Here is a 23,281-nt window from a genome sequence, read left to right as displayed (position 1 = left end):
TGACAACAAAAGCTAGAATAAAGCATCATTATGAAAAATAAATGTATTGAAATTTAGGTTGTTCAAAAAAAATTATAAATTGTTAAATAAAATATTGAAATGAAAAACAAAACTTTTAAATGAAGAAATTTCCAATAAAATCTAGGGAGGAAGAAACACAACATATTTATAAAAATTAGAATTGCTCAAGACAGGAAGAAGTGTTCAAACATAAGCCATAATCATGCAAACAAACACATGCATGAGTTTATTTACATTAGTAGTGCTAGTGAAGCCAATGGGATTGCTCATGAATGAAGTTATACATGGGATATGTGTTTGCAGGATTAAGGCCTTAGACTAGTGTGTGTGTATAGCACAATGGTCTTATGGAAATATGGCTCTTACAGTCTTATGTAGACCAGTGCAATGAGTACTGATGTGTGGTTCTCAGCCTGGTGTTACTCGCAGCATTTTCCATCTTCTCATTTGAATATCGTCCTTTGCTTTTCTAGTTATAGTCAATTATCTATTAATCTCAACTGAGTCGAGTATTTTTAGCCATTTAAGAAGAGGGACAAACATTATTACTTAAAAGTTGTTTTACAGGTCTCCAAAACAAGCAAACAAAGAAACAAACAATAAGCTATAAGGCTATAGGAAACTAATATTCTTGTAGGGGAAACCTAACTAAGTGTGAATAATAATACCTGCAGTAAAATAGTTGGGTTTTGCCACTGAAGGTGCAAAAAGAGTATTAGGTAACAGAAGAAGGGCATGTAAGGGAGAAAAATATCCATCCATATATTTAAAATATATTTTAATTAATGTGGACACTCAGCTCCCTCTGGAAGAGAAGGGAGGGAATGGGAAGGGAAAGAACAGTTCATTTAATTTGTTTGGTTTGATTGTGAGAATTAGAGTAAATCCTATCTCAAATCAATCTGTAAAATTTAAAGGACTTGGAGGGGAGGGAGAGACACACATAAATACCTTGGGTGAAAAATGTTGAACTGATTGGATGGGAAGTGGCATGTCAGAAAGGGAGAAAATTGGGCAACCTAGCCACAAAAAGAAAACTCTGGGTATCTAAGGGGTGCATAAAAGAAGGCCTGACAACTGAAAGCCTAGCAGCAAATAAGATGTCTAGTAAGGGTGAGACACTGAAATGAAAATCAGGAGCATCTCAAGAAATAAAGGGCTCAAACCTGCAAGGTTCTACCAGATTTTCAAAGGTATTTAGGTGCCTAAAGATGCATATACTTAAGTACTCCAGAGCTAAGCAGCTAACCTTTTTTAGGCACTTTTGAAAATCCCCACTGCATCTTTAGGTGCCTAAATCTGCCCCTAAATATGCTCAGCTGCCATCAGAAAAAGCTAAGCAACTTGCAGGATCAAATCCTGTGGGGAACTATAGAAATACCTTAACCCTGAACAAAGAATAAATGTCCAGCTTTCTGCCACAATCAATGAGCGTTCCAGTGCACAGCTGACAGGGATTTTCTGTTGCAACAGTTATTGGATAGAAAAATGTGATTTCCACAAAATCAAAGTTTTCCACAGGAGAATGTCCATGTTGCCAAAACAAAGGTTGAAAATATTGAAATTTATGATGTGATGAAAATTCTGATATTTGATCAACTCTATTCCAGACAGACAGGGAGAAAAAGAGCAAGTGTTCTAGAAGATGCATTTAAGCAAGCAGGTTACAATTCTGAGATAGTTAATTTTACTTTTATGTGATGATGATTAATGGATTATTGTAATCTGAAAATTTTCCCATAAAACAAGGATTTTAAGAGAATTCTAATCTATACAAATATTTCAGGGGAACATCTACAATTTTTCCAAACGGTTCTCCCACTACTAGTTATAAATATTCGGTATGAATGGGCAAACTGTTAATTAACTGCCATTCAATTTGCCAGTCTCAAAATTATAACTGTAACTTTAAAAAATAACAACTTCATACCCTTCATACTATATATTACTGCATATTACTATGTTTTAATACTTTAAAAACTGGATTTTGATATGTAGCAATATACTAGAATCATTTTAGACCATAACCCTCCTAGACAATGGTGTTCAATTTATTTGGATTATAGAACCACAGTATGTGAATACCATTTCTGCACCATTTTGGTGATTTCAATAATGTAATGTAAAACTCTCTGGTGACTCTGTACTGCATTTTTTTTTTTTTTTTACATTCTATTAAAGTGAAATGCACCCCTGTGGAGAGGCCCAGCAGAAAGCCTTTGCACCACTTACGTCACACTTAAGCTCTTTGCTAAGTGCTAAAGGTACCCTTAAATAGAGTTGGGCTGTGTATGCACATGAGTTAATAGACTGCATGAAGAATAAATGCAATACAAAAATCTCCAGTGGTTTACATTACTCAGGGAAGAATTTCACAACTAGTAAGCATATGTAACACAGAAGAGAGACGTGTTGCAAAATGTCTGGGCCAGATTCTGCACTCAGTTATACCCAAACAACCCTCATGATTTGGTTGGAATCATAAGGGTGCAAGAGAATGTAAAATTTAGATTTTTAATTTAAGATCTATAATCTCCTCAAATTCAGGGAAGAATACTATTGGGTTTATGTGAAATGGATTGAATGCTCATTATTTATTTTTCTAGGCAAACAGGAAACATGTATAATTACAGATATTAGCATACACATTTTGTATGCTAGAGGGGGAGAGAGAGAGAGAGAGAGAAGCTAAAGTTTTTTTCATAACTTAGTATTTACATCTGTATTGTTATTCCATAAAGTGAAAGCTGAAATGCAATTCTTTAATTAAATTCTGGCCCTTGTACAAAGATGGAGTAAATGGGAGCAGAGATGTTTGGCAGGAGAAATAAAATCATGCCCTACAACCCAGAGCAAGAACATGGACCCACTGTGCAGACTTCTATAACTGCTATAGTGCAGACTCAAACTTCACATAAGTGAATACCTACCCATTGAGCTGGGGGTGTGATTCCCAGCTCAAGGAAAAATACCTACTATAGCTTTTGTGGAGCTATTGTGCTAAAAATAGAATGTTGCTGCAGCAGCACAAGCTAATGGAGTGGCTACCTGTGTTGAGTTTGTACTCATCCAAGACCTTAGGTATGTACTCAGGACCGCTAGTCTATCCCACCACGTCTGCTGCCACAGCTACACTCCATGTTTAGCTCTCTTTCTCCATGAAAATGGCAAACATCATATCTAATCTTAAAAAGGGGAACAAAGAGGGGTTAGGGAATTGGAGACTGGTCTACCTAACTTTGATAGCTGTAAAGATACTGGAACAAATTATTAAACAATCAATTTGTAAGTGCTTGGAGGATAATAGGGTGATAAGGAATAGCCCTGTCAAACAAGGAAATTCGGTTGGTTACTAGCCTAGTAGATAGGGCGAAGCAGTAGATGCGCTATATCTTGATTTTAGTGAGGTTTTTGACACTGTCCCACATGACATTCTCATGAGCAAACTAGAGAAATGTGGTCTAGATTAAATTACTAACAGGTGGGTGCACAACTGGTTGAAAGACTGTATTCAAAGACTAGTTATTCAATGGTTCCCTGTCAAACTGGGAGGGTGCATCTAGTGATATTCCACAGGGACCAGTCCTGAGTCCAGTACTATTCAATATTTTCATTAATGACTTGGCTAACAAAGTGGAAAGTATGCTTATAAAATTCACAGATGACACCAAACTGGGTGGGGTTCCAAGCACTTAAGAAGACAACATTAGAATGCAAAATGACCTTGACAAATTGGAGAATTGGTCTGAATTCAACAAGATGAAATTCAATAAAAACAAGTGCAAAGTACTTCACTTAGGAAGAAAAAATCCAATGCACACCTACAAAATAGGGAATAATTGGCTAGGTGGAAGTACTGCTGAAAAGGATCTGGGGATCACAAATTGAAAGAGAGTCAACAATGTGATGCAGCTGCAAAAACAGCTAATTTCATTCTGGGGTGTATTAACAGGAGTATCGCATGTAAAACATGGGAGATAATTGTCCTGCTCTACTTGGCACTGGTTAGGCCTCAGCTGGAGTACTGTGTCCAATTCTGGGCATCACACTTTAGGAAGGATGTGGAGGGACAGCTCAGTGGTTTGAGCATTGGCCTGCTAAACCCAGCATTGTGAGCTCAATCCTTGAAGGGGCCACTTAGGGGTGGAGCAAAATTAGTAGTTGGTCCTGCTAGTGAAGGCAGGGGGCTGGACTCAATGACCCATCCCTTCTAGCTCTATGAAATAGGCATATCTCCATATATTTATTTTAACGGGAGGGGGGGATAGCTCAGTGGTTTGCGCATTGGCCTGCTAAACCCAGGGTTGTAAATTCAATCCTTGAGGGGGCCATTTGGGGCAAAAATCTGTCTGGGGATTGGTCCTGCTTTGAGCAGGGGGTTGGACTAGATGAACTCCTGCGGTCCTTTCCAACCCTGACATTCTATGATTCTATGAAATTGGAGTGTCCAGAGGGAAGCAACAAAAATGATAAAAGATTTAGAAAACCTGACCTATAAGGAAAGATTAGAAAAACTGGGCATATTTAGTATTGAGAAAAAAAGACTGATGGGGGACCTGATAGTCTCAAATAAGTTAAGAGCTGTTATTAAGAGGATGGTGATCAGTTGTTCTCCATGTCCACTGAAAGTAGGACAAGAAGTAATAGGCTTAATCTGCGGCCAGGGAGATTTAGGTTAGATATTAGGAAAAATTTTACCTATAAGGGTAGTTATGCTATGGAATAGGGATATTGGGTTTTTTTAAAAACAGTGTGGACAAACACCTGTTTGGGCTGATCTATGTTTACTTGGCCCTGCCACAGCACAGGGAGCTGGATTTGGTAACTTCTCGAGGCCCCTTCCAATCCTCCATTTCTAAGATTCTATGAGAGCTACAGTGAGTATGAATTCTCGAGATGGGAATCACACCCCCAACCTGGGAGCCTCTAACCAGCTAACGTGATGTCAAGTTTTAATGGTCTAAACACTTGCTTTAAGAACTGTGTCTAATAACTCCCTGTGGGAACAGAAATGCACACTACAGGAAACACAACAGGCCCTAGCAGTATGTGGAGTTTGTGAATGGCTTTTGTTCTTTTTGCATGCCAATACAAGACTTTAATTTTTATTTTCCATGTATGGTACAGCCTTCATTTAAGTAAAATAGTAAGTTGCTAGCCCTCGTAGCCAAGGAGAAGATCTGAAAATGCAAATCGAGTGGATCCTACAGGCAGAAAATCCAGACAGCAAATAAAGAGAATGCAATGTGCTTAATTCTGGGGGGTCTGACTCACTATTTTTGAATTCCTGGGGTTGGCAATATTGTGATTGGATCAATGGGAATGGTGGGGACCTAGGCAGTAGGAACACGGACAAGCCACAACTACAGCCCATTAGCCACAGCAACTACCACATTCATGCAGCTGCTCTATGTCCTGTCTTCAGGTTGAAGAAGATGATTCCACTGCTCCCCTCCAGGAACACCTGTGTATCTCTGTCAAGCCAAACACTTTTATTTGTACTTTGGGTTTGTGTGTGTGTGTTTGTTTGTGGGGGGGACGAACGACCAGAATTTCATTCTTTAACAGCATTGAAGTATAGACAGAACACTTAAAAATCTAATGATGATATCAACGCCTGGATTTATTCTACTGTCAGTATGCACCAACATTCCAATAGTTATAGTCTTCTATTTGAGAAATCAAAGAGAATTGCAGATTTTCTAAAGCATGTACCTGCCAATCAGCTGTAACATGCTATCTAACTGAAATACTCAGCATACACACACACACACACACACACACACACACACACACAGACACACAGACACACAGGAACTTAAACATTTCAACAGACACACTCATGTTTAAATAGGTTTTAGGGGTTATCTATTTAATTAAAATGCCAACACCAAAACAATGAAATATGCTTCATGATTTTATGTAGAAAATGATTTGCTTTTAAGATAAAGGCATGCTCAATTTTTGGAAATAACAATAACTCAAAAGAAATAGATTATTTCATGCAAAACTAAACCATTTATATATAAAAGGAATTAAAATGGGGTCCATTTTTATATTGCATTGATAGATGCCTATATTAAAAGATACCTGAGAATTCAGTATTTTGAGAAAACCTACTAATTACACCAAATAAAATCAGAGTTTCAGAAAGAGAATTTAAGCTACAATATACTATGGCTTTCCAAAATTTCAACCCAAAAGTTATTGCATTCAGGATATCTTCAGTACTCAATATTTATCCAAGAAACCTTGTTTTTAATCCAAAGAAAGACAAAAACAACCACAGTAAGCACAGTAACCACAAAAGAACAAGGTACAACTAACAGAAATCAAGGCAAATCAAACATGGAGCTTCATAAAACCTGAATATTTATAAAAGCATACAAAAAGCTACAGTACTCCTTTCCATTCAGTAATGGTTCAGTGTTTTGGGCGCCTTGTGGACTTTTAACTGTGATTTCTTACTAATCACCAACTTTCAAATCTTAAATGGACTCACATCTAAGGAGACTAGGAAGCAAAGGTATAAATAGTAACAATGTATTAAGTAGATTATGGTCAGATTTTGGTCAGAGTATTGTAAAGTTCAAATATAATACAAAATTCAGCTTTTAGCTACTGTATTTGTAAAGAACAAATGCCACTCTCATTGTACCTGCACAACTGAGAGTAGAATTTGGTGCCATTTGAAAATACTTCTTATGAGAAGAAGCAGAGGAAGCCAGATTATGAATTTTTGTATATTAGACCTGAACCTCAAACATAATTCCATGCATACTCATGCAACCCTAACCAAAATGTTGTGGTTTGCCACTTTCTCAACTGATATAAGAAAATGTGTTTATAAAGAAATGGTTTCTAGTCTCAAATATTCCATCTTTGTTTCAAATAATGACCATCATCATGTAGTATTCTCTTATAAAATTATCACAGCTTCTGCCAAAGGCCTTAAATATTGATTATTAGCCTATAGCAAAAAGTTGCATGCTAGAAGGAAACCGAGATGAAGACATGGATGTACATGTTAATTGACCTGAAACCCAAGCAGGATACATTTTTATACTACCTCTCAAACCTTCAAGGAGCTTACAGAACCCAAAGGGTAGGAGATGAGGGAGGTACAGAGATGAGATGAGCCTGTTAGAGACAGACACAACAAAGACAGAGCAAAATAAAGAAATATAAAGATGAATGACAATTCCATATATGTAGATTATACATTTAATCATGGGTACAAGGAACATATGGAGAAAGAAAGAACAAATATTGGGTGACAATGTTTAAGAATTACGTGAGCCTTATTTCAATAATATCATGAAAAAGCTGTGAATAATAAGTCTTGACTAAAATTAGTTAGCTTGAAAAGAGTGCATGTCAAATATGAAATACAATATTAGAACATTTAATTTAGAATTCCTATGGTTGGGTCCAGCTGTACCAGCTATACAGAGAAAAAGGAAACCTATGAAGAATTTAATCCCATATTACATATGCACCCAAAAACTCTCATTTAAGTCACTGGGTGTCTTCAACAGGCAAGGAATATAGGATCAGGCCCTTAGAGCCAAATTCACCACTGGTGTAAACAGAAGACTCTCTATTGACCTCAGTGTAGTTTCGTCTGCTTTATATTAGCACTGAATTTGGACATTAATGCTTAACTGCAGATACAAGATTATGAAACTGGGATGAAAATAATGTAAACACGCAACCCAATGGAAAAATAATTTATAATCTATGGGCCAAATTCAAAGGTGATGCATAAATCAGACTCCCTGACATGAATGTAGCTCCACTATATTCACTTACATCCATTATAGCAAGAATAAGGAAGTCTGAATTGGTGCAATTTGCAAGCCAAGGAGCAAGAAGAAGGTGTGAGAAGGCTACTTTGACTCACACTTTTCTTATGTAACCCACTGGTGCATATGTGACAGGTCCCCCACTGTGCTGATCTGCAAGGGATATGAGTAATTACAGCCCCAAGCGCCACAGTGTCATATCTGTGTCAAATTTAGAGGTGATTTAAATTGTATGTTGATAAGTGGGCATGACTGACTCTAAAGGAGTCTCAGTTGATGTAAACAACACACATAGGGAAAGAAGAAAGTGCAAGATGGTGTGTGTTAATATGGATGGAAAGGGCTATTGTAATTTACACCTTCTTGCACATAACTGTTAATCACTTGTCCTGCTACCTTCCTTTCCTCAGCCTGTTGGTGTGTAAGTTACATCAGGAATGGGTTTGTCTATACTTGGAGCTGGGGGTGTGATTCTCATCTCAAGGAGATATAAATCACATACTCATATTAGCTCTGATCAAGTGAGAACACTAAGCATACGTCTTCACTACCCGCTGGATCGGCGGGTAGTAATCGATCTATCGGGGATCGATTTATCGCATCTCATCTAGACGTGATAAATCGACCCCCAAACGTGCTCCCCGTCGACTCCAGAACTCCACCAGAGTGAGAGGCGGTAGCGGAGTCGACAGGGGAGCCGCGGCTGTCGATTCCGCACAGTGAGGACCCGAGGTAAATCGATCTAAGATACTTTGACTTCAGCTACGCTATTCACGTAGCTGAAGTTGCGTATCTTAGATCGATCTCCCCCCCCCCCCAGCGTAGACCAGCCCTTTAACTAGAATGTAGCTGCGTCAGTGGGAGCAGCGGGAGGGGCTAGCTGTCCCAAGTATGATGCCATCCAAGAACTGAGGCATGTGCTCAAGGTGGCTAGTCCCTCCTGTGACTTGTGCTGCCGCAGCTACATTCTATTTTTAGCACACCAGTGCAAGCCTTTGCTTAGTCCAAGCTAGAACAGGTATATCTCCAAGTGTAGAAGTTAAAGGTATACAGCTAGTCAGAAACAGGGGGGATGGAGATTGCTGTTTACTGTCAGAATTTTGTTATCATCTGATTTTTCTGACCAACTATACTATCATGAAACTCACACTACTTGTTCTCTCTGCATGAGCTTGATTCAACAAAAATGTATGCATAAATTCTGCATTGCAGAAACCTGTTCAAAAGTACTGAAAAATATTTGTTACCATTCCTGTAATAATACAGAAGTAGTGTATCTGGTCAAAGCTAGTTTTTAGGAATATATCATCATCTTGATACATTCATTTACATATATAATTCTCAAACATCAGGATGAGGACTCTATTAATCTCACTAAAAATATGTGTTACATAGCATTCCAAACTTGAGCTGCAAAGATGACTCGGTAATGGCAAAAGATTATATATTTTAAAATTCCACTGGCTTTAATAGCATTTACTCTGAAATTCTTTTCCACCCTCCATTCTGAGTGTCAAATTAAGCTTTTTTTAAAAAAAAAAAAAATCATTTTTGCTGCTGTAATGCCAAATTTGAGTGTCACTTTTTATTGGAACATCAAAAGCAGGCTTTTAATTCTCACAGTTTTGATGCTTAATGAAAAGTGAAAGTTAAACACAGCATGGCAGCATTATAAATGCATGGTAAATCCATAGCACCCTGACATTTTAGCCCTGAAGAGGATGTGAAGAAGAGTCATTGTAAACAAAAGATAATACTATTAAATACAAAGAAAATGAATTAGAAGTTCTGAGAGATTCACGCACAAAGAAAAGCAGAGGAAGAACATAAGCACAAATATCTTCCAGTAATGCCATCTTGATGATCTGGTGAGGGTACAACAGGTTGTCCCCTACAGGGGATGAGAGTTTGAGTCATGGTCTCAGGCCTTTACTTCCAAGATATTTGGGGTTGGGCACACTGCCAAGCTAGCATGTGCAGACACTGGAGAGAGAAGGGGCTGAATGCCTAACTGCAGCGAGTGACTAGGGTTTGGCGAAGTGGTGGCTCTAAACCATCCTTCCATGCCCCAACCCTGGGGACACCAAGGGCTTAGTGGCTTTACAGGTTACGGTAGTTGCAGCAGCCACACAGCACTATGCCATCTTTAAACTGCCCGAGGATTCTCAGTGTAACCAACTTGGGGTTTAGAAAGCATGGCCCCTTTAAAACCTCATCCTGAGGCATAGGAAGTGCTGGTTTTTCCAGGAGGAGGGGAGTCAAGGTAGGGAGAGCGTCAGGGGTGTGGGTGTTGGTAGCACCAGACAAGGGGCTTACAGTGAGCAGGCTCTCCCACAGCAAAGCAGCTGAGAACCAGTCCAAAGCCTGGAAGGACAGAGTGGCTGACCTGGGATGTCCCAGGATGGGAGCCAGCAGGTGCACCACACCAGGAATCACCTGAGAAGGACAAACCAGACCCAATACCACTGTCACTCAGAGCTGTATGGGGCTGTGAGGAGTGGGACATGTGACTTTGCATTGGGAATAAGGAAGGAGGTTGTAGCTAGTTAAGTGGGGAGGGTTGTTGCTCTGTATGGGTTTGTAGAGAGTGGAAGAAGAGGGCACTAGAGGGTATTTTGGAGGGAATGTTTACTGGTGCCAAAGACAACCAGGAAGACTCAATGACTCACTGTCAGACTGGAACTCTGCCCAGGATTCCTGAGCTCTGAGTCTAGATGCTTGGCATCTTTCCTTTTATATTGTGGTATCATGGGGCCTGTGGGTCCTCCATTCATCCCTCTGTTAATAAATACTTCCTTTTCCCATATTTCTTGTACTATTCGGGGAGCGGGGTGCATGTTTACTCTGCGGGGGGAGGAAGGGTTGGAACAGGTGTCCCTGGGATGGAAGGAAGTTTCCCTACTGCATTCCTGTCCATGCTTTTTTTTGGCTGGAGCAGCCTGCAGAGCAGACTCCATCTTGGCCAAAAAGGCGCCATAGTTACACCAAGAAAAATCTTCAGCTGCTCTCTTAGGGCAGATTCTGATGGCTATCCACTGCCTCAGTAGAACAGGGGACAAGGTTCTGGGACAAGGTGTCTAGCATTGCTCTATTTATTACTCTCTGATCATCTCTGGATCAGCATTGGTGGGCCCTGAAAAGGGCTGTGTCCATTTCTTCTTGGCTTGGAGATGTTCAGCCTTTGAGGACTGGAAGAGTAAAAGGAGAAAAATGGAGGGGATCAGCAAGACTTTAGGGATACCTCAGAAGATCTGCTTGTTCTCCTCAGAAGATCTGACAAGACTTTTGCTCCAAAAAGTAGAAATAATCGTAAAATAAATTGAACAACTATTTTAATATAATTTTGAGATTGTGGGAGAGAAGGACACTTTCATACCTTGCAATTGGTTGGAACCTTTTTTACATCCATATATAGTATACACGTCACACACCGCACAGAGGCATGGGAATAAGCAGACTAAAATGGAACCACAAGCAGGTTTTGCAAGGCTGTCCTCGGAAGCAAAGACATTTCTCACTGTTGTCAGGGCTGGCTCCTGCTTTTTTGCCGCCCCAGGCAAAAAAGCCTCCCTCCCGCCCCCCGGCGGGGAGCGCGGCAGGGGAGGGCGCCAAGCCTGGCCGCAGCCCTGCTCTCCCCAACCGGCCCGAGCGCTGGGGGGAGGGCGGCGAGCCCGGCCGTGGCTCCGCTCTCCCCGGGTGACGCCGTCCCCCTCCAGGTGCCGCTCCAAGCACATGCTTGGAGGGCTGGTGCCTGGAGCCGCCCCTGCTCACTGTACACGCCTGACTCTGCTATGACGTAATCTTATCTTAGTTTTTTTACAAATTTAGTTTACTGAACTTTAGTTTTCACAGTTCAGAAGTTTTGTCTGAGCCATCATTCTAATGCTAATAGCAACTTGCACAATTGCTCTATGTTTTAAAACCGATATTTAAAGAGAAATTTTCAGCTACAGCCAGCAGGAAGAAGCATACACCATTCACAGACTGCAACAGCTAAATCGAGCCCCTGTCTGACATACATATGCAGGAGAGTAGGAGAACATAAGGCTCTAGGGGAAAAGGCAAGTCTCCCAAGCAGGGGCTGTAGTTACAAAGAAAGAGATGTGTGTGGGCAAATAGCTGGAGAAAGGCAAGAAATGAATGCTCACACTTTACAAAGAAGGATCTCCTGTCCCTGGGCAAGGCCCTAAAGACAGCGGAACTGCCAAAGGTGGGTGAAAGGCCATGCATGTGACGCTGTATACATTATGAGCAGTGCTTTCTGGAAGATCTACACATGACAGTGTGAAGAATGGTGGGGAGCATTCTACAAGAGGAATGTATAGGAGCCTATAGGCCTGAGACCATGCCAATCCACTAAACAATCTCTCTCCTCTCCACTCCCCCTTTCTTTTAAATGGAGCACAGCAGTTACCACTTCAGACAGGGCCGGTGCAACCATTTAGGCAAACTAGGTGGCCGCCTAGGGCACCTAGTGGTTGGAGGCGCTTAAAAGTCCATTCAGGCGAGGAGGTAGAGTGGAGGTGAGCTGGGGCGGGGGAGGGGTGGCACGGGGAGGGCCGCCTGCAGTAACGGGGAGGGGCGCACAAGGGAACCGCTCCCCACCGCAGATCACCTCCACTCTGCCTCCTCCGCTGAGCACACAGTCCCCGCTCTAAGTCTCCTCCAATCAGCGCCACAAGCCTGCGAGGGGAGGAGAATTAGAGCGGAGCCAGCGTGTTCAACGGAGGAGGCGGAGCCGAGGTGAGCTGGGGCGGGCTCCCCAGGCAGGGTTAGCTGCCGCAGCGGGGGTCTCCCCTGGCGGGGTTAGCTGCCGTGGGGGGGAGCTCCCCGAGTGGGGTTAGCTTCCACGGAGGGGAGGGTCTCCCCGGGCAGGGTTAGCTGCCACGGAGGTGGGGTAGCTGCTGCGGGGGGGGGGCTCCCCGGGTGGGGGGATGGGTTAGCTGTCATGGGGGGGCGGGGTTAGCTGGGTAGGGGGGTGGGCGCAAGGTGGAAGTTTCGCCTAAGGCACGAAATTTCCTTGCACCGGCCCTGACTACAGAATGCAGACTGTTGTATTGGATGTACTGCACTGGGGCTCCACGGCCTTTAGGAGAAAATAAACAAACAAACAAATAAATAAATGGTTTGAGACTATTTTGTAAACAGAAGATCTAGAATAATTTTGTCCTTTTCTTTCTGAGATGTGCTAAAGCTAACCAATCACATTAGTGCAAGAGACAAAGCAAATATCCAGTAATCTGAACATAACACAGTGTTAATTTAATGAAATTTAGAATTGTCCTTTTCTTTCTGAGATGTGCTAAAGCTAACCAATCACATTAGTCCAAGAGACAAAGCTAATATCCAGTAATCTGAACATAACGCGGTGTTGATTTAATGAAATTTAGAATAAGAAATAAACATTTCAATAAAGCTCAACTTTAACACGGGACCTTTTTTCTACTTTGAAAAGGCCAACATAGGAGAGTAACAAGTTAATGGACAATGTTTCAAGCTAAATAAGAGACATCTCTAACTGCATTGGACTGTTAAAAAGCATGCTTGGCAGTATCACTATTACTTGGACCCAAAGTTGATTTACCTTTGTTTAAATATTCCTAAGGATATTTTGACTATTTTAAAACGAATTAAATACAATATAAATAATATAATGAAAATGGTCTGTGCTTCTCACACAAGATCAGGAAGTTCTAATTGCCAGATTGTAGGATGCCCAGAACACGCTAAGGGCCTGATTTACAAAGCACTTAAGCGTGTGCATTTCTATGCAAAAGTAACATTTAAACACACTGATTTCAATCAGATTTAAACACAGGCTTAATGGTAATCATATGTTTAAAAGCTGTCCTGAACAGAGATGTTTTCTGGAACTGGGAACTAAGTCTGAGATTTCCAGACTCTTCCAAGTCTGAGATTCCCACCCTCCGGAAGGAGCTAGACTTGGAAGTATATGTGTAAAATCAACATTACAGGGCTACCACCAAAGGGAACAAAGAGTAGTCTCTACTGCATTGTGGATCAGAAGACACATAGAGTTTGTGCAGGTCAGAAGCCAGGGTGAAAATTCTAGGCTCACTAATGTCCTTGGAATATCTTCTGCATAATAAATTACCACCATGCTGCTTTCATTGGTCTCTTACTCAAATATATGAATGTACACTGGTTAGTATCCCAGCCGTAGAGTATCTTGGGGTACGTTTACACTTCAAGCTGGAAGGTGTAGATGACACTACAGCCATGCTAGCTGTCAGAGTTATCCTGCTAAAAATACAGTGTAGCCTATTCTTACTTCTCTCTAAAGTTTATCTTAACCAAACTTTTTCCATAGACGTACTGCACAGCCTTTCCCCCTTTTCTTCCTTGTAATGCAATATCCTGAAAAGTGACTCTATAAAAATAACAATGCTGGGTTCCATGTTTATTTTGTCTCAATGGCTTTCCATTTATAAGTGAAAAAATGGGGACTTTTTCCAACTGCCAGCAATGCAAACTCAATCTAAACTCTAAAAGACAAGTTGAATTCCTTTTACTTCATGCATCATCATCCAGCTCATTCTATCAGAGTGACATTGATTCTCCATAGGTAATAGGAGTAAAGAGTAGTAAACACATAGTTCTGTAACTAAATAAACAGCTATATCTCTAAATATGTGCAAGGGGCAGCTCTGTGAAATAAAAGCAGCCATTTTTACATAGTCCCTTTTCAAATCAGAACCACACTTTGACTGCTGTGATACAGCAGCGGACATTAGGCTCAAAGGGAGAAAATATATGCTATAAAAAGCTTCTGAAACATAAAATAATGCAACACGTTACCATTTTTGTCCATGGAATGAGGCTCAGACTGCTTCTTGCCAATATCAGCAAAGGATCTGACAATTGGAATTCTGTTGCTTAACTTCTTCTGATTCTGATGGTGGTGCTGCTTCAGTAAAGCTTCATGTACTCTGTGACGAACATCTTCGCTGAGCTGCCCTGAGCCCACTTGTTGGTCAAGAATCATATCTGAAAAATAAATACAGGAAAGGGAATTATGTTATTAATTAATAATTATAATGCGAAATAATAATACATGGAATTATAAGTGAAGGGCCCAGTCTTACATTCTTTACTCAAGAAAAAAAACATTAAATCAAGCAGCTTCACGCTCCTTGGGCTGAGCAGCAGTGGCACAGAGCAGAAGAGAGCCAGGTTCCCTGCTTTCATTTGCAGGACCTGGACCTTGTGGCAGCTAAGAGCTGAAATTGCAAGGAAGTCCTGCTCAGCCCCAGACCAGAACATGCCCAGTGTGGATGGAATCTTCAGGAAACTTAGCTGGAAAGTTCTAGCATGTCTCTAGTGAGCATGGATGGGCTATAGGGTGGCCACGTGTCCGGTTTTCGACTGAAAAGTCCAGTCAAAAAGGGGACCTGACAGTGTCCAGTCAGTATTACTGACTGGACATCCAAAGTTTGGTTACTGCAGGTGAGGGAGGAGCTGGGTCACTACCCACACCAGCTCCTACTCAGCTGGGGCTGCCTCTTATTTGCATCAGATGGCTGCAGCTCCCAGCCCCGGCTCCGCTGGTGAGTCCCTCCCAACCCGGGTGATGGGGCCTTGGAGGGAAGAGGTGGGGTGGGGGAGGTTCCAGCACTCCTGCTGAAGCGTCCAGTTTTTAAATATTACAAAGTTGGCATCCCTAGTGCTTATAACTTGGACAAATCTGGGCACAATTTCATGGGAGTGGCAAAAATCAAGTTTGTGACACAGCGCCCCCCCTCCCGCCATCAAATTTCAAGTCCCTGGTCCGAAGCATGGAGACACTAGAGGTTTACAAAGCAAACACCACCAGAATTTTTTAATATTGGCAAAACAATGTATTTTTCCCAGCCTTGTTCTTGGAAACAGCTGGTACACTGTCTTTTAATATTTTTCCAAAACAAACAAAACCCTGAAGAACATACCTGGCATGGAAAATGCTAGTCCAAACCATTGAAGTTTGGCAAAGTCATAAATATATATCATTTTGATGCTTCCATAACAAAAAAAATTCAGATATCTGTTTTGGAGAATTTTGAAATTTGTAGTTTTCTATTCTAAATCTCAAAATCCTCCATAAAATGGAATTACCTTTCTTTGCCTAGCTCCATTCTCTAGTACTAGCTGCTTTAGAAGAAGGTGCAAGTAAACCCTGCAGTAGACAGTTGAGAGACATCCTTTCCCTAGAGAAAATTCCTACCAATCCCAATAGTTACTGGTTGGCTTATGTCCAGAACTACACACACACACACACACACACACACACACACAAATGTCCAATGTTTTTTTAATCCTGCTGAGTTGTGGCCTCACTGATATGTTGTGGCAATTAGTTGCACAGGTTAATTATACATTTGTATGAAAATATACTTTTAGCAGTTTCAAATTTGCAATGTTTCAGTTTCATTGAATGTCTTTTTGTTCTTTAATTTTGAGAAACAGTAAATACCTACCTAGATCTACCTACTCTAGATCATTCATTATATTGTATAAGTTTGTCATGTTCCTCTTATTCGACTCCTCTCTAAGATAAATGGTACTCCTGCAAACCTAGGCCTACCAGGAGCCAGTTGAACACTGGGCACAAGTTATGGTAGAGTCCAGACTGCACTAGCTTGTAACCATCCCCCAAGGAACCATGTTTCCCCCAGTGAGCAAAGGAGCACACCATGTTCCACCAACCTCTGTCTCCACCACAACACTTGTAAAGTACTTTATGGCCCCCTTACACTGTTGGTGCACTGCCTTGCAAAGGGCTAGGGTATGAGCCAAGAATCTGACCCTAAATGTCTATTTTACATATTAATCTATGATTAAGTAGATGAAAATACACACTTACATGTCATTTGTCATGGTCCACATCTTGTGGGAAGATTTTTGTTCCCCCCCCTTTTCCCCATGCGCCTACACAAAATCGCAATCTGGCTGTATATTACTAAGCGATTCACTGACAATGTTTTCAATAAAACAGCAGAAAGAAATTTCAAATAAGAATATACAGCAAAATTAACACCACTTTATTCAGAAACATTGAATAAATAAGGACCCAATCCTGCAAGTGTGATGCTGATAGACCCCGGTCATTGTCGGTTGGGATCGAACCCAGGACTTCTGGAACTTAGTGCATGAGCCTCTATAGCATGAGCTAAAAGCCAAGTGGCTGTTAGTTAAGGCTGTAGAGCAGACTCATTTAACTCTCTCTCTCTCAGTGGTCTCGTGATACTAGAGGGAACAGAACACCACACCCAGGAGGTGTGTGGGTTACACAAGCAGATCCATGTGCCCATGCTGAGCCCCATTGTATGGAGGCATGGGTGGGATTTGGCCTGAAATAATGTAAATGATTATGCAGATATCAGAATGAAAAGAGTCAGCACAAAATCCACTAACAGAAAATAACAAGAAGCATTGTTCATTTTTAATGGGAAAGAAACTGTTGAGTTGATGTATTTAATTTGGAGGGGAAATCTTGTTGGCAACAGTATTAATGCTTAAAAGCAAAATAAAGAAAAGAAAAGAAAGAGAGAGAGAGAAATATATACTAGAGCAAATAAATCAACAACATTTTAGCACAAAATGTCCTTGCATATCCGTTAGGAGAAATCGTGCTACACAGAAATGGTGATATAATGAGCTGAGTCAGAAACTTGCTGTACTGAAAATTCAGACAGCTCTTGAGTCTGTTCCCAAGACAGGTTCATATCAACAGCAAATTCAGCGGTGAAGCAAGCAAGGCAGAAAAATAAATACATAACTCAGATATGTGATAAGCAGAGACAGATTTCATCAAGTCTTTGATAGCAGCCAAAAGCTAAAGAACAAAATAGGATTAAAGAAGTACTCAGGTAAAATGCACAGTGAAATTGCAAAATTCAGCAATCCACTGAATGTACATACATTGTTGTATTTGTAAAGTTCAGAGCGACCATATAATAAACTAATGTATCACATAAAGATGCAGTAAGAGTTGTGAAGCTGGAGTACATAGAAAGTACATATATGTGTCATTATTGGTACCATCTAAGGATCCACAGTTCTATACACCTATATACAGCTGAAAGCCAAAGATAGATATAGAGATAATATAGATGCAGATATACACACAGGACTTCTATCTCTGTATAGCTGCAGAAACAGAGTGAGAGGGAAAATATTCTTGAAGTTATAATTATTATTACTACTACTATTATTATTTTCATAGTATTTTCATAGTTGTTTCCCGTCAACATCGCATATTGTGGTCCCCGCAGTATGTAGATCTAAGCTACGTCGACTTGAGTTACGCTATTCACATAACTTAAATTGCGTAGCTTAGATCAGCTTTCCACTGTAGTGTAGACATGGCCTCAGAAACCAAAAGGCAAATAGAGAGAACTGTTTAAACAAACAAATCTGATTATTCCTGAAGTCTGATTCATGATTTTGGAATGTGTGGGTTGGCAATCTTGCATTGCTACCACCCTTTGAGCTGCACCAGTGGAAGTACAAGGGTGAAGATTTCCCAAAATGGTTACTGTAGAGAAAGCCTGTGCAACTGCTGCCCCTCCACGTGATCAATAGAGTTTCCCTGACTTCCACACCACAGAAAAGAGCAAAGGATTTAGGCCTATATTTTTATGGCATCATCTCTCTACCTCTAGTAATGGCAAATCTCTAGGGCTCGCACGAGTAGGTGTATATGAGTTTGCAGGGCCGGCTCCAGGCACCAGCAAAGGAAGCAGGTGCTTGGGGCGGCCAATGGAAAGGGGTGGCACATCCGGGTCAGCGGCGGCAATGCGGCGGTGGGTCCCTCAGTCCCTCTCTTCCTCTTTGAGCTTCCTCCGAAGAGCTGCCGAGAGGGATCGAAGGACCGGCCGCCGAACTGCCACCAAAGAATGGAGCAGCACAATTGAGCTGCTGCCGATGTACTGCTGATCGCGGTGCTTTTTTTTTTTTCTTTCCCCCGCTTTGCTGCTTGGGGCGGCAAAAAAGCTGGAGCCGGCCCTGTGAGCTGGGAACCACACCCTTAACATGCAGTATATATGTAGCCCAGCAGTACCAAAACTCAAGGGCACTTTGGCCTCTGCAGCAGGACAAAGACAATCTACTTCTCCAGAAAAAACATCCCTCTTCCAGAATACATAAAACCCTTCAGAGGCCCCTTTTATACACAGATGCAATTTAACTTTAGGCTGTATAAGGCAGTATCACAACTACAGTATGCAACTCTTCAAAAAGTAAACTGTGCAGAAGAGTTAGGAATATCATTAAACCGCATTCTATTATTATCTGCAGTTAGTGGACATGGTAACACAGTGAGGCATGAGAAATGTTGACACTGATAAAGCCTTAAGTTTCTTACGGCTTTTGGCAGTAAGAAAATCTTGGTTTACAAAGAAACAGTGAAGAAAACATTGTTTATTTTTTAAGCAGAAAATTCATCCTTCTTAGTCTGTTTTTTTTGAGAAAGATTCAAAGAAACTTGAATTTCTTTACTATTCCTTTATGTTTAATTTCAAGATCTCTCCCCAGACTCATTTAAAATATCTTTATACTGTCTATAACCTAATTCTGTGATTAAGAAACACTTAACAAAATAGAGTAAAACATGCAACATTAGACCACTTTATGTTAATCCATGATCTAATGTTGATCTAGCAATCATGTAATTTGGAATCTGAACTAACAAACAGGCCCAATCCTTCTCCCACTGAAGTCAAATACAGTATTCAAATCAATTTCAGTGGGAACAGGATCAAGTCAAAAGCATGAATATGAACCATTAATGTGAGTGAAGTCAATGGGAGTCTTCACTGGGAACCAGATTGGGCCCTTAATTATTATTAATTACTATTACTGGGACCTTAGTTATTGAGATTGGCAGAGTCACCTAAGGGATTTGGGCACCCACTTTTCATTAAGAGAAATAATACATTCAAATTCCTTAGGCAGCTTTGAAAATTTAAGCCTACTGAGTCAAAACTCGCCTGAGTTCCCCACCAGCATTTTGAGGTCCTGAGCCCCTGGCAGTTTCAGACTCTACATTTGCTATTGAAGACTACACAAGACATTTGTATAATTCATATATTTCTGTAAACAGCAATACAAACCAACAGTTCTTTGTACTGAAAAAGCTATAGTTTTCTACAACCCTTAAATTCTCATTTTCCTTATATATGAAATTAGCCTCTCCCCTGACAAGGTGAAAAACAGGGATAATAAAAGTCTTTATTCTGTTCTCAGAGAATATTACAAAAGAGACAAATTTTACTCTGGAGCAACTCCACTGTTTACATTGGAGATACACCAGATTTACACTGGAGTAACTGTGAGCAGTACTTGACCAATTATCTAATTTTTAACCCCTCCAAAATAGCAGCTAAAATCCATTAGACGCCTAGAGCCTGTCCCCTGTACCAGTGAGCAAGGAAAGGTGAAGACCCGAAGAGCTTTTCCCCACTCCTTTTTTCTCTGCTGTGCAGCAGCTGGGCACGGTGAAAGTCCTCAAGATCAGAGGGCCAAATTCTTTTGGTGTAAATTGGCCCAGCCCCATTGACTTCAAACCAGAACGTGGAATCCTTAGGTTTTATTGTCTGTCATGCCATAATAGTAGTATAAGGGCCCTACCGTCAATCAAACCCTAACCCCGCCCCTTAACCCCTTAAGCCCCCGCTCATCTGTCACCGGAAGTCCCACCCCGTGGGAGTATTACTTCCGGGGTCAAGGTGCCACCTGACCAAGGTGTGTCATGTGACCCCTCTAAGAACTCCCCCCACCACCTTCTACCAATCAGGAGGGGTTTCGTCCTGACAGGACCTCCCTGAGTGGAGATTTTGACCAATCAAGGTGACTTCTGGGTTCTGGTGACCCCTTCGGAAGTGAGTTGTGTGACCCCACTAAGAACTCCTCCCAAGGCCCTCCGCCAATCAGAGTGCAGCACCATTACCCCATAAGTCCCAGTGCCAGACAGAGGAGGCGGCCATCTCTTACCAAGGACACGTGTTTTCGAAATCGCGGAAAGGCTGCTGAGAGGAAACATGGACTCCTTCACCACCCCCGTGAGAACTTCGGACTTTGTTTTAGCCCTGAGGGTCTTTGACCATCTGCGGAGAAAACGCTACATCAGCAACAGTTCCGAGGAGGAGGAGGGAGCGACCGAGGGGAGCCCTTTGGCCCAGCCGTTGCTGGATATGCCGGAATCCAACCCTGAAACCCTCGTGAGACACCCCGATAAGCGTGGCAGTCTCTCTTTGTCCACCCCCTCAGAGGTGGAAGGCGATCGCGGCTTGGGGGAGTCACCGGCGGACAAGGCGAACAGAAAAGACGGCGCTCAGGTAAATGAATGCTTAAGAAGCAATGGTCGAGGAGGGGTTGGTAACTCTGAGGATGATGGCTATGAGGCGTTTAGGAGGCTTGGCATAGAAATCGTGGAAAGGCTGCTGAGAGGAAACATGGACTCCTTCACCACCCCCGTGAGAACTTCGGACTTTGTTTTAGCCCCGAGGGTCTTTGACCATCCACGGAGAAAACGCTACATCAGCGACAGTTCTGAGGAGGAGGGAGCGACCGAGGGGAACCCTTTGGCCCAGCCATTGCTGGATATGCCGGAATCCGACCCCGAAACCCTCGTGAGACACCCCGATGAGTGGCGGTCTCTCTTTGTCCACCCCCTCAGAGGTGGAAGGCGATTGCGGCTCGGGGGAGTCACCGGCGGACAAGGCGAACGGAAAAGACGGCGCTCAGGTAAATGAATGATTAAGAAACGGCAGTCGAGGAGGGGGTGGGTAATGGGGTAGGAACCGGGGACTGCGTAAATTAAAAAACAAGCAGTGGGGGTGCTTACATGGTTTCTTTTCTGAAAATTTCTCAACAGCTCGACGATGCCTTTCTAGAGGACCCAGAGGCCATGGACAGCGTTGCATCAAACAGCAAAGATGAACTGGGCCCACCATGTTTTTGCTCAACGCCGATACAAGTTGTTGAGGAGGTCTCTGAGGATGATGGCTATGAGGAGTTTAGGAGGCAGCTTGGCATAGAACTAACTGAGCCAGTGCCACATCGTGAGCGTAAAAAAGTCATGCGGACTATTGTATGTGTTGCTGTTTATGCTATCCTTAAACACTGCCTTAGGGAAAAGCTTTTTGAAGATTGTTAGGGCTGTGTCATAGATGCGCCAGGCCAAAGGCACCATGACTGTGTGACTTGGACTTCAGTGGATATAAACTGCAAGCTCCGGGGCCTGTGTGCTGAGCTGTGTTTGGAAAGCTTATTAAACACTGTTATTGCCATAGGTCATGCTATGCAATGTCTGTGCCTAACCCAAGAACATTTAGCGCAAGGGATGACCTTGATAAATGCTGTGCAATTCAGTGCAGACCCTGACCATGTTCTAAAGAATATGACCAAACCGGAAGATGCCTGCTTACAGCGTTATATTGACCGTCTAGTCCGCACAAAGAGTTACAGAACCCTGCTTAAGAAAAAAACTATTTGTAAGAAATCTAAAAGGATTAAGTTAGAGAATGGTGAGGGGACAAACATGTGATATAAAACTTGGTAGCTGTAAATTTTTTTAAAAAGGGGGGGTTTGTGACTATTTGTGTTTTTTTAGAAGGTCTTTGGCCCTTAAGTGAGCTAAAAAGTTTGAATGAAGCAGTTTGGTTTGTTTTCAAGGAGCTGTATGTTTTTTAAAATGAAAAAATAAATTGTTTGTGAGAATTAGCTCTTGTGTTTTTTGTATGTGTATAGCAAAAAGCTGAAATGTATGTTGTGGGGCGGGGGGAAATCCTAAAAATGTGCTTACAATAAAACAAACAAGGCTAGTTCAGACAATAGAGTTAATATGGAGATATACCTATCTCATAGAACTGCCTTTACTAGCAGGACAAAATATTGATTTTGCCCCAGATCCCTAAGTGGCCCTCTCAAGGCTTGAACTCAGAACTCTAGGCTTAGCAGGCTAATGCTTAAACCACTAAGCTAGCCTTAGTCTGTTGAACTGAATGGGTTTAACCACACACACCCAGACAAAACGGTTTCACTACCCCAGATCACAAAAGGGAATGCTATGGGAAGGGTGATTAAATTAACCTGTTAGCAACTATGTTGAAGTCTGTTTGAAACAATGGGCTAAGAGGATATAAAAACCTCAGCTATGCTGGAGTTTGTCCTTTTCAACAGAAAACTTTCTTGGCTAGCTGCTGGACTGCAAAAAGAGGTAAGACTTGCTGTCTTTAACTCTGAAACTATATATTATATAATGCCACTCTTTGCCCATGCTGTCTTAGTAAATAATGGTGCCTATGTTTATTGCAGTGTGATCTGTTTAGCATGGAACCAGTAACTTTAAACTAGGGTTACCATATTTTGTGCCTCCGAAAGGAGGACACTCCACGGGGCCCCGGCCCTGCCCCCAGCCCCGCCCACTCCCACGCCCCAACTCCGCCCCCTCCCCT

General features: G+C 41.8%; 1 protein-coding gene across 3 annotated transcripts in view; it reads right to left on the bottom strand.

Annotated features, from left to right (window-relative positions):
- The window catches only part of SLC4A10 (solute carrier family 4 member 10), a 265,490-nt gene that overhangs the window by 67,941 nt on the left and 174,268 nt on the right, over window positions 1-23,281 (bottom strand). For all 3 annotated transcript variants that reach the window (XM_034785814.1, XM_034785813.1, XM_034785815.1), the window contains exon 6: window positions 14,646-14,834. In XM_034785814.1, coding sequence (XP_034641705.1) covers window positions 14,646-14,834 — 189 coding nt within the window. The remainder of the gene's footprint in view (window positions 1-14,645; window positions 14,835-23,281) is intronic.

The sequence above is a fragment of the Trachemys scripta genome, chromosome 11, assembly GCF_013100865.1.
Source record: "Trachemys scripta elegans isolate TJP31775 chromosome 11, CAS_Tse_1.0, whole genome shotgun sequence".
Classification (NCBI taxonomy): Eukaryota; Metazoa; Chordata; order Testudines; family Emydidae; genus Trachemys; species Trachemys scripta.
This window is presented reverse-complemented; position numbering and strand designations above follow the sequence as displayed.